The 12,540-nt window shown below is 40.6% G+C and overlaps 1 protein-coding gene across 1 annotated transcript in view; it reads left to right on the forward strand.

The window, feature by feature from the left end:
* SPTBN5 (spectrin beta, non-erythrocytic 5) overlaps positions 1–12,540 on the forward strand; it is a 97,017-nt gene that overhangs the window by 52,182 nt on the left and 32,295 nt on the right. The window contains exons 34-40 of the mRNA XM_080344709.1: positions 1,452–1,556; positions 2,506–2,691; positions 6,675–6,830; positions 7,460–7,651; positions 8,277–8,372; positions 11,063–11,181; positions 11,822–11,936. Coding sequence (XP_080200835.1) covers positions 1,452–1,556; positions 2,506–2,691; positions 6,675–6,830; positions 7,460–7,651; positions 8,277–8,372; positions 11,063–11,181; positions 11,822–11,936 — 969 coding nt within the window. The remainder of the gene's footprint in view (positions 1–1,451; positions 1,557–2,505; positions 2,692–6,674; positions 6,831–7,459; positions 7,652–8,276; positions 8,373–11,062; positions 11,182–11,821; positions 11,937–12,540) is intronic.

The following is a 12,540-nucleotide window of genomic DNA, read 5'->3' on the forward strand; positions in this document are numbered from 1 at the left end:
CATCTCTGCTAATAGCACTTTCGCCAGGTAGAGTTACTAGTTGGAATTTCTCATCCTTCTCCAAATACTTAAAATTCCATGAGCTCACAGAATGGATTACACAGTGCTATGTCCCAACTAATAAATGCAGTCCTTCGTATCAGCCTGAACTCCAAAAGTCTGTCAGGTCATATTCACTCCACTGTGAACCCTATCCACAGGTCATTTTTGCTTATGTACCAACAGGGCATTTGGGGTTTTTGTCCTGCTGTTGTCTCATCATTGAATAAGAGAAGAAACTGGGGGAAATTAAATCCACTGGAAAAGAATATACTCCTACTAGCCTGCAGAAAAGCTTCATTTTTTTTTCTTTATAATAGATAACCACATTTTTATATTATTTTGCATTTGACAAAAACTGAACGTAACAGAATGCATGAGAGAAGTAATTGGGCAGTCAGTTTTCTTAACACCAGGAAAGAGTCAAGAAACAGAGGTCAGTTTCCTTAAAGCTGCATTTGTTATTTTAGGCTTAAGTCCTTGGGCATTAGAGACTGACAAGACAGACAGTAAATAAAATGAACACGGAATTTGGAAAGGTGGCTTGAAAAAAATAACAGAAGTAATGTACTTGGTATAGGTGCAAGTTGTGACATTTTTCAGTGATAATCAGCTGCATAAATACAGGATGAGGACAAGCTGGTCTGATAGCAGTTCTTCTGAAAAGTTTCTGGAAGCTTATAGTAGATTGCAAGGTGAACTTGGGTTCATGGTATTGTGTAAAAGATAAGCACCATACACAGATATATGCGGAAGATTTACAGCTTGGAATGTGCACATAAGCTCTCTGCTGTCTTCATTACCTTCACCCTGGCAGCCTTATTCCTTATTGCCACTTACGGCATCAAGTATTAGGAACCCTGTTTCAAAATGAGTACATGTGGAGAAAACCCAGAAGAGGTTGAAGCAAATATAAAAGGAATTATCTCCGTTCTGCGATGAAAAGGGCAGTATGTAATGAGGTGAAGTGGTAGCAATGCATTTTTAAAACCTAGCTAATGGTAAAGGTAATGAAGCACTGGAATAAATTGCCCAGGGAGGCTGCAAAGTCTGTGTTACTGGAAGTCTTCCAAGAAGGAATCACACAGACATCGGTTAGACACGACAGTGGTGATTTTGCTTTGGATTACAAGGATGGCTTAGACCTCTGGAATTCACTGCCAGCCTTGTGACTTAGTGATTGCAATAAGCAGCGATGGGTCCCTTTCCTAAGCTGGACATGCTAATGTGTCTCTTTCTTGCTTAAGACCTTGGAGCTGTACTATTTAATTTTCAGTTTCAGTTGCCTTCTGTTCCTTTTTTTTCTCTCTGAACTATACTCTCAACTGCAATGTTAATACCTCTTCTCACATTTATTAATCATGTTTATGTGATAATTAATCCACTGAGAAAAATATTTAACTTTTTTATAGATTTATTTGAAAAGCAGTGATCTCGGAAGCTCTGTGGATGAAGTAGAGCAACTAATAAGGAAACATGAGGCTTTTGAGAAGGTTCTGGCATCACAGGATGAGAAGGTACAAAAATCAACACACATTCGACTAACCCACAAGCTAGAATGTTTTTTATTTTTTTAATTTAATATGGCAACACATGAAATTGCTGGCAGGTGTGACATGCCTGATATTCTTGAACCAAAGAGAAAATGAGGAAGCTTGATGAAATAAGAGGCAGAACAGTGGAGAACAAATGTTAAACACTCCATGCCCAAGTTCTGCCTGTATTCTCTTGCAGTAGACAGGAAAACCACTTAGTAAGTTGAATAGTGAGACTTATCAGAAGAAATATTTAAAGCAGACCATATTGTGTGTACAGATATCAGAAGTTTCTGCTTTTTTCATTAAAAAAAATCAGCAGCTTTCAAAGCAAGTCTACTTATTTACATATTTGTACATTATTGTCTAATTATTTACATATACATTTGCTATACAATGTCTGTATCAAATTGGCTAACCTCTTTGCACCTTTGGAATAGATGCTGAATTGCACACCTACATGTAAAGGAACTTGCCTGGCTGGTGGCCACTGCTGAAATTCACCCAGGCTGGGGCAAAACTGCAACCTGGGGCAGGGTTCCCCAGAAGGAATGAGCTCCCAGAACCCATGCCAGCTCCCTGCAAGGCTGATTGCTCATGTTGAAAGCTACCTTCCAACACCTGATTTCCACAAAGCAATGAAATCTGGGAGATTGTGGATGTCAGGCTTGCTCCATGATTCCTTGCACTGGATGATCAGTGGCAGAGGGACTCCTGGCAGTACAGCTTTAGTTCGTTTAAGTAGTCGGGGTGCTCTACAGACACCAATGACAAGGACATCATAGATGTAACATGAAACTTGTCCCTGCTATTCCTGGCTCATTCTAGAAAAAAAAAAGCTAATCTTTTAGGTATGGAAAGGAGCCTGTTTTTTGTGTCTTTCACACCACTTGGAAGCATAGAAGTCATTTCAGATTTGTTGCCTCCTCAGATGATGTCTCTTCAAGAACAGGCAAGCAGGCTGGAAAAGTTTGGTGGACTGGAAGTGCTGAAGATCCAGCAGAAACTGAATGCCATTCAGGAGAGGAAGCAGCAGATCAAGAATCTGTCTCAGAGTAGGAGGGAGAAGCTGCAGACCGCGCTTCTTCTGGCACTTTTCTACCAGAACTTGGAAGAGGTAAGAGGGTTTTGGACAGGGATGGGGGTAGAAGGCAGAGGATGAGGTGCTTGCCCTTGCCAAAGGATTGATGATCTACTCTGACATGGCAACTCCTGTTCTACCACACGCAAAGGGGTAAATGCCCCGATGCCATTGCTGTTACTATACCAACATTGTGGCATTGTGCCCATTACAGCCACTTTACACATCAGGAGCTCTACTAAAATAAAAAAAAAAAAAATAAAAGGAAAACTGCCAGCTACTACCTTAGGTTTCCTTTGGTGGGAAAGAAAAGATATTTCAAATCAGGGTGAATACGAAGTGGAAAGCATTGTGGCAAGGGTGCCCAGCTTTACTACTGACTGTTCACTGAAGGCCTTGAAAACAGTGCTGTAACTTAGCATAGCTCTTCAGCTGCTGTGGACTGGTCTCTGCAGAATATGTTCATCTTTGTCTCCTTGTTCTGGCCTTAGTCCTGTAACTGAGTACCTCTGCTCCTGGCACTACTGTTGGAACGAAATAATAGGTCAGTCTTTCAAAGGGTGGCACAATGTGCGTGACTGAAAAATGTGCTATCATCCGGTGTGCTGGCATAAACAACACACAGGCCTAGAGAGATATTTGCAAACACTCTTACTGGGCTGGTATGCACCCCTTCTGCTGCTGCATCCCATGCAATATTCTGCATGGTTTAAAGAAAAACTGCAGGTGCTTGTCACATCCCAACCATGAAAAAGACACATGACCAGACGCAGGTCAAATTATGATTGTCACCAAAGTTGAATGAATGCCTGTAACACAGCTTCTCCTGACAACTAACTTTTTTTTCTTTTTTAAAAGTAATCTAAGAAATAAATGGCTGCTAAAATTCAATTTACAGCACAATATATTTGGAACTCCTCCCTGCCCCACCAAAATAATCAAACATTTGAATACCCTCTTCTTGCCCACACTAAAGAGCCAGAGCTGCACGCTGTTTTGTTTTGTTTGATTGTTTGTTTGTTTAAAAATCTTCATCGGGAATTATTTACACAGCCAAATATTAGCTCGTATTATTTGGCTATACTTTTTCCATCACATTAACCAGTCCACTGGTAATGGCCAGTCCACCTTGTGGACTAGCAGAGGGGAGTGAATGGAGTGGACAGTGCATTGCATGGTGCTAACATTTTCAAAAGAGCGATGTAACTCTGATAGAAGGGTCACAGAAGTGCTAAATTCCTCTTTGAGAGAGAAACTGTCAATGCCCTCCTAGTGATACAATCAACCCATTAGGTAGGAGTAATTACATATTTCTTCTCATCTCTCTGTAACTGTCAAATCAGTGCTTGGGCTGGGGTCCCCCTTCATTCTTGAATCCCACACTTGTAGGAAAGGATCTAGCCCTGTATGGAGTGATTGAATCATTTTGGTTGGAAAAGACCTTTAAGATCATCAAGCCAAACCATTAACCTAGCACTGTCAAGTCCACCTCTAAATTCAGCCAGGAGTTCTATAGGGAGTTTTTGCTCTCAAAGTACCTACTCATTTACCTCACTAATCTAAATTAATTGCCTGCTGCTGTAGAACGTGAATGCCACCAAGGAATTATTAAAAAAAAAAAAAATAGTGATCACTGTCATCATTTGAAGTCTCCTAGTTACTCTCTAGAAGCAATGACACAGAGAGATACACACATCAGTACAAAGACAACACAGTCTGTGATCACTGATGAGAGGATGGAGAGCTCAACATCATGTGGTCTGCTTAGAAGGCTGGCTGCTGCAGTTCATACCCTTTGCAGGACATTGGACTTTGTATTTTCTGCACAAAACCCACAACAACTAATTCAGGAGATCACATGCAGCTCACAAAATAAGACACAGTCCCTGGCAGTAGGAATAGGGTGCTTTTCTAGTTCCAAAGTGAGATAGACTTATAGACTATCCTATGGTGACAAAGTCTGTACCTCAGTGATAACATGGAAGGCAAATGACCTGGTTGCTCATGTATAAATATGTTTATTTATTTAAGTTATTGCAGAAGAAAGACCATAAAGTTGAAAGTTTTGACTTCTAAAGCTGGTTCTGAGTTTTAACGATGACTCTGAAATTTTCTCGTCATATTAGTATCACTTAATTTTTCTTCCACCCTCCATACAAGAGAATAAAAAACATTTCTTTATCTCAGAGGAGTGAGAGAATTAGTTATCTCTAAATGTCTTGAAAAGTCACGTCCCTTTATATGCTTTAAATATGTGTTATTAAAAATGTGTCATTTACAAAAAGTTTGTGCTCTTGAGTTACAGTAACTGATATTTTGAAAATGTAGGTGTCTAAATTGATAGTGCCCACATTTTTTATGAGTCCCAACAAAATAAGACTAGCCCCATGTGCCTGCACTGAGCATAAGACTAGTCTTGCTGTTGTTTTCAATAAAGTGAAAATGCCTGTCCAGACAACCATAAATCTTTCCATGGAAAAATCTTGGGACAACAGATCAGCCTTGCTTCACACCTGAATGTAGACATGAGGCTCGCTCTCCAGAGCCATCCTAAGTAAGCCTTAAAATAAACCAAGCCACTAAGAGTGCAGATGCGATTATTTTTTTTTTAATGGCTTTGTTCAGTCTGCTGTTAAGCCATTGCTTATTAAGTAGGAGAGAAATCTGCCTTTAAGTGGCTTTGTACAGGGGATTCATTTGTTTCTCATCCTAACTGTAGGGATGAGCCTCTCCCATATGAATGAGAAGTCAGTTAAGTGACATTAAAGTGTTAATGTGTGGCTGGGTAATGGGAGAAGGTCCTAGCTTGTGAGCAGGGTGTCAGAAATGAAAACAGCAGATGACAGTGTGCTGTCCTGGGCAACCTTGACATCAGGGTCCTGTTTGAGTCTTTAACTGTGCTTTGGAGAGGAACTCTTTCTGCAGAGCATGGTGCTAGTGAAAGCTATTTCTGTTATTGTTTATAGAATTTCAGCAGCTGAAGCAACACTTCAAATCATTAATTAACTGAGAAAATCCTCCAGCTGTCAAGTCTGCTGTGCATGTAGCACAGTTCCACAAGGACAGCCAAGATGCTTTCAAACTGATAAAGCTGGCTTCAATTTGCTATTCTTGTGTTGTCAAAACATTAGGTTACTTCAGTGGTCTGAGGACAACAGGATCAGTTACAACTTATGTCAAATTTTCAGTTCTTAGTGTACTGATGGATAGAAAATGTTTCCTTCAGTGCTAAAGCTTAGCAGACTTTAAAGGAAATTGTGGAAACCTCATTATCCTTTTGTCAATTTTATTCTGCATATATTTAAATCCCCTCAAAAATAATTTCCTAAGAGAAACACATAACCCTTGCTTTGTTAGTCCTCATGGTTCTCTTGGTTGTCTGAATCCGATGTTCCTGACTAGACTTTTTTGACTTTTATGAAGTGTAAAAGCAAATAGAGTTGTATCTGCCTACAAATAATCTGAGTAGTGCTTGGCCCCATCAGTAAGGCTTCATTTGCTTTGCATTTTCCATTTAGGCCTCACAACATCACTGAGATCAGGAAATGTTAGTGCTGGTTTATATGCGAGGCACGTGAGAATTCTTAAGAACCTTAACCCAGTTTACAGATAGGTCAATGACAAAGATAGGAGATGGAAGTCGGAGCCCTAAATCCAAGGCACAGATGTCATAATCTCATTTTAAATATGTCTACCATGTCAAGGCTGTATATCTGCTCAATAATTCTCTATATCTAGTACAGAATATTGTAAAATCTGTTTACAATTTGTGATAAAATCTGGGATATTCAAGGAATTTTTCATTATACTTGTGGTCAGATAAAAATTATTTTCATTCCTACCTGCTTTTATTTCCTAGCAAGTAGAATAGTTCAGAAACTGGAGACCCACCTTGGCTGTCAGCTCCCATCTCAGTCTGGCTCACCCAGGCCTAGGCAGGTACATAGAACAATGACATGTCCTGGGAGGAGGCCCCAGGATGGATGTCATGCTAACTCTGATGCCTCACACTGCTGCAGGCAGAAGACTGGATCAGTGAGCGCACACAGAAGCTGGAGGATCCTTCCATACAAGACCTCAGCAGTCTGCAGGACAAAATGAAGCTGCTGCAGAAACATCAGGTCTTTGAGGCAGAGATTCTGGCAAATGAAGAAATCATCACAGCTGTTAATAAGGTAATTCACTCTGCTAGTGTTTTTACAGGTTATTGCTGGTTATCCAAAGGAGGACGGATAGATGGAATGAAAAGGAAGAATAGTTTCTCCACCACTTCTATATCAATCATCCTACTTGTGTGACAAGAACCCAGTTGCTATACTATGGAAATGTAATCCTGTTAATTTACAACAGAGAGGTTTGTTAATTACTCTATCCAAGAAACTTCTGTCTTTCCATATTGCCTGAATAGGAAGATATCATTGACTTCTTCCTTGCCTGAGGTGATTACTCCCACAAAAGATAAATAGGATTTTATGCCCAATTTGCAAACATTCTTGTAGAAACTGGGTGAATCACATAACTGAAGGGTGCAATCATCTGTAATACCTCTTTTCATGCTCTCACTTTGTGAATGTCATTCTTAGCAGGGAAATATTCAAATCCCAGTGTTCATGTTTCCCTACAGACATAAAAACTTTCCAGCTGAGCAGTATCATTTGGGCAGTAAGGATTTATGTTAGTAATTTATTGTACAGTCCATGTTAGGGAAGTGAGAAGAATCCTTCTACAGAGGTCATGTAATGTGGTAATCACATTAAAAGTCAATGGCAATGTTGATCTCTAATTTCTTATTTTGAATATGAAGAAAGGAGAAGCCCTGTTATCAAGAGGTCACCCAAAATCAGGAGAGATCCGTCATCGAGTCCGCATGCTTCAGGAGCGTTGGGAGAAGTTGAAGAGAGCTGTTGCTGCCCGTGGAAAGATGCTGGAGGACAGCCGGGACTTCCTGGAATTTCTCCAGAAGGTGGACCAGGTGGAAGCGTGGATCAGGGAGAAGGTAAATGAATTATTGTATTTAACCCAAGCAGCATACTAGAGACTTGCTATTTAGCAGTGAACTTCTGATAAATGTGTCATCTTCCAGGAGTTCTTCTTAGTGCCTCTCACCTGGAAGAATCATGACATGTTCCAGAAACAATATGAAAGGAATAATTCAACAAATTCAGTAGTGTTTCCATGCTGGAATCTGTTGGATAGTATTGGCAATGTGTTTTCATGTAAAATGTGAACACAGAGATTATGATTATTGGTGGTCGTCTCATGTGTCTCTATCAAGAAAGAAATGAAAGCAGACTAGAATGGAAGAGACGGAAGCATTTGGCAACTGGTACTCACTCTCCTTGTGTATCAAATCTGAAAGTTTCTCTTTGTGAGAGTGAAGTGTCACTTGATCCACTAAGTTTTCATTCAGAGGTTGCTTCCATAATCAGTAATAGATTGGAGAGGGAGGTGGGGCTAAGTCTTATAATTATCTAAAGATCAGAAGAGACTACTTCAGAAGGTGTAGGCCAGCGATTTACAGACACATCGTAGAACTGCTTGCATCAGCACAAGCATTGGGACGTGCTGTGTTCTTGTTCTCTTAGTCTGAATGTTTGCCTGTCTGCTGCTTATTTCACCAGGAAGTCATGATTAATGTAGGTGATGTGGGAAACGACTATGAACACTGCCTGCAGCTCATCAAAAAGCTGAATGAGTTCCGTGGAGCAACATCAGGGGTAAGAGGTGTTTTCCATGCACGTTCCTTGTGTGGCTGTAAGCAGCATTTACAGTTTCAGGCCAGCAATATATCCAGATACCAAATACAGTTCCTATACCTTGAGGAGGTGAAAGATCAGGGGGTACAAAGCATTACCATTTTATAAGCCATTAAAATAGGTAGAATTTTCCCTTACTGTGCCTTCTGCTTTGGTGATGTCTAAACAGAGCTGTCAGGCATTCAAGACACAACCTACAATTTAGAATTGGATTGCATTACATGACTGGATAGCTGGCTGTGTGAGCCTGAATTTGAGCAACTTTCCAGTTTGGTTCATGCAGGTCACAAGTCACAGTGAGTTCCACCCAAAGGTGAATTAAAAATGGTTGTTTCAACTATGATTGTTTGAATCTGAAAGTTTGTCTTGTCCATGAAAAAGCCTGTAGAAAATAAATCACCGCTTTCTTCACTTCCCTCCTTTATTTCTGCCTTCCCTTCCTCCTGAGGATCAGTCAGGTTTCTCATATTGCTTCATCCAAATGAAGCACATATATTTGGTGGACTTTGTTTATACAACACATATGGTAGGTCATGAATCATAACATTAATAATCAAACATTTAGTAAAATAGAGCAATGGTTTACACTTTGGATAGCAGCCATGTGACAAGACAACTGCGCAGTTCACCTTTCTGTGCTGAGACCTCTGACCCTCTTTTGTGGTGCTCAGTTGTGCCAGCTGCCTCTCTTGCCCACTGTGATATGCGCTAATCTGGACACCAAACCTTGGAAATGCTGGAGATCAGGCTCTACCACAAGGACCTCCTTGTCATGTGCTTCAGCTCCCACCGTGAGAGCTGTGAGGCCATTGAGGGGATGCATTTGCAGCAGCCTCTTGTTCTCTCTGTTTGTGTGAACTGCCACAGGTGTGGACTAACAGGTCTGAGTGTCACACAGGAAAGATTACTGTGCTGATTTGCTAGTCTGGAAGCTGTGAGGAAGGTCTGGAAAGAGGTATATTAGGATGTTGTGAGTGAGGCTTACTCTAATGATCTCTCCTAATATACTTTATTCTTTGTTTGCCTGTTATTTTGTTGCCAATTCCTGTTGTGGCAGCTACCATCTATTTCTGTTGCCTAATAGAGAAGGAGACAATCCTTTTCTGTGCAAAGTATCAGTATAGATATCCCCGACACGTGGGAGAAAACCCTGAGCTCCCCTTTCCAGAGGCCAGCAAAATTTCTTGTGACAGTGCATTAACACTGGATTTGGGTAGAGAGCCAAAACACTCAAGCTTCAGGAGCAGGGAATGAGTGAAGACACCTTCATTGGCCTGTCAGTCCTCACCAGCTGAACTGTGAGCTAAAGGTTGGAGCAAGGACTCTGCTACAGGTTGTACCAGCCAAAAGGTGGATGACAAAAGAGACAGAAATAACCCCGTGTGCCAGTCAGCATGGGGAAGATTTTATGTGACATGAGAAACTTTTGGCCTTAGATACTATCAGCTTGTAGCCACCCCTCCTGCATCACTCTGAACATAACTCCTACAGAAAAAGGCTGGGACAGTGGTGCCCTCAGAGCTGATGCTTAGTTATGCAATTTTTCATAGGGTGATGCAAACTGAAGCGGGCTGACGCTGGCACAGAGTGTGCATCTCTCCAGTCTAGGTTTCCCCAGTAGACCAGTCTGAGATTGGGGTAGGGAGCTATCATCCTGCATTAATGGCTGCAATATTTTCTACTCATATTCTTTTACATTGTGCTGCTATTATTTCCCAGGAGAAGAGACTTCAGGGTTTCTGAAGACTATCTGACTCTCTGCTGGTTTCTCTTGTTTGCCTTATGGCTGTGTATAAGAGTAAAGCACATATGGAAGCATGCACATTGGTATGCATGTAGCATAAATAAAATACAAATGGAGTCAATACTTCTATTAACAGTGTGCTGGTGTCTTGCAGCTGTGCTTCTACTACACCAGTGATTAATGTCTCCCTGCCATGCTTGTGATTTATTGGTCTTAGAAAAACAGAGAGTGTTTTTGAATCTTGGAGCCATGCACAGTGTTTGCCATCTGTCAGGCTCCAAAAGAAAAAAATAGTCCAGACTGAATGTGCAGTCTGCAAATATTATTCTTTCTATGGTATGTTCATAGGAAGCAAGTTGCCTGGAAAACTTAGCATACCTTTTAAAATGCAGCGATCTTGCTGTAGAAGAAAACCCAATGGCATGAGTTGTCTAAGTTTCTCAAGGCTGTACAGATTTTAAGCCTGTGGTCTACAGTACAGCAGACACATCTGGGCAGAAGCCTATCTCAAAAAAGATAAGTCTGAGAGCCACAAGTCACTACCTGTTTGACAGAGGAACAATCTGCCACAGATCAACTCTTCCACAGCAGCCACCTAGGTATCCAGCAACTGCACCTATGTTTCTTCAACCACAGAGCCCCTGCTGGAATGTCTGACTTAGAAATGAAGCTCTGAGGGTCCTCATCTAGACCTATAGTCATTGCTGTCATTAATGTTCTTTCTTGCCTTTACTGTCTTCTCATCAGGGACTGGTAACCCCAGCAGTTGTAGTAGAGTAAACCCTATGTGTCTGATATGTTTGGTAATGAGGTAAAACTCTTGCTGCTGTTGTTTTTCACATCTCAGTGGAAAACTCAGTCACAAGCATTTTGAACACATACCTTTGTTTCTTTTCTCACTTTGCAGGAGACAACAGTTGATGATGCTCACATCAGGGCTATCAATGCCCTGGCCATGAAACTGGAGAGACAGAACAAGGAAGAGACAAAGACAATATATGAGCGCCGGAAGCAGCTCAATGAGAAGTGAGTACGCTTTTGAGACTTCTGTGTAAAGCAAAAACAAGGAAGGAAGATTATGTGTCTTGAATTGACATAAATGGAGGAATTGCAATGCATTTTTTCTTCTTTAACATCATGACTACCAAACATGAGGCAGTGGAGTTGCCTTTCAAGATTCTCAGAGCAGTTAGCAGAAGGATTTCTATTCCAGCAGAGCCAAAGTCATGTTTTTAGCCTTGGAGGCAAACAGGCTGTTCCAGAGGACTTTACATACTAGATCCACGAGCCTAAGACACTTCCATCTGTTTACATAGTCGTACTGGTGAAGTGCATATTGTTTTGCTACTTCACAGCCCACTAGCTAATAACAAAAAGCATGAAAACAGGGATTGTAAGGTTACTGAGATTTTAAGGAAACTAGTCTGGTGCATTTTAGCTTTTAACCCTCATGCCATCCTGAAAACTTGGAATAACTATAATCAGATATTCTTGTCACAAGAATGCTGTATCTCTATGTTGTGTCCCCTATTGTGGGGAAGTGGGGATCAACACAAAAGGTAGTTCAGAAGTCCTGTCTTTTTACTTAGATCTGACCATCATGAAACTAGGTTGTGGAAGTCCTGACCTCTAAAATATATATCTAAAATATTCTTTTCTATAAAAGGTGGAACAGTTTCCATGGTAACCTGAACGCATACAGGAAGAAGTTAGAGGGAGCCCTAGAGATTCACGCCTTAATCAGAGAAATTGATGACATCACAGAGAGAATTACTGAGAAGGTGAGTTTGTAGATTTTTGTTAATGGAAATGGGAGAATGTTCTATTTTGCTAACAGTATTAAACCCAGGTATGCCAGTTGCTAGAGAGATGCTGAGTATCCAGCAGTGAACTTTAATAGTTGTCTATGAATCAAGTTTGCATCTCCTTCAGAGTGTGCTCAGCCAAGTCAGTTCTGAACACCAAAAGCCAGTGAGCTGAGCCATCAGAGAGCTTTTTCTGAATTATCTATTATACTTAACTTGAATATAGCAACTTCTAGTTTTCCAAATTCAAATCTAGTTCATTCAACACTAGCTTGCTTATCTCTCCCTGCTGTGCAATGCAGACATATTAAATATGCAACTTTGAAAAGTTGTGTAAAAAACTTATTTTTTCAGGAAATGGAGGTAAAAACGCCTATCCTGGATTATAATTTTGAGATTTATAGAGAAAAAGGCTATGTAAAAACTCATTATTTCTTCCACATAGCTAATGATATTAATTTAACTATAAGTCAGTGGGCAGAGACAGAGTGGTACTACTTAAGGTTACAAGGCTGTTGGTTTGAAATTTTTATAACAACTTTTACAAATGTATTTCTTCATTGTGTGTGGTTTCATTTCT

Source organism: Nesoenas mayeri, assembly GCF_963082525.1.
Source record: "Nesoenas mayeri genome assembly, chromosome: 5".
NCBI lineage: Eukaryota > Metazoa > Chordata > Aves > Columbiformes > Columbidae > Nesoenas > Nesoenas mayeri.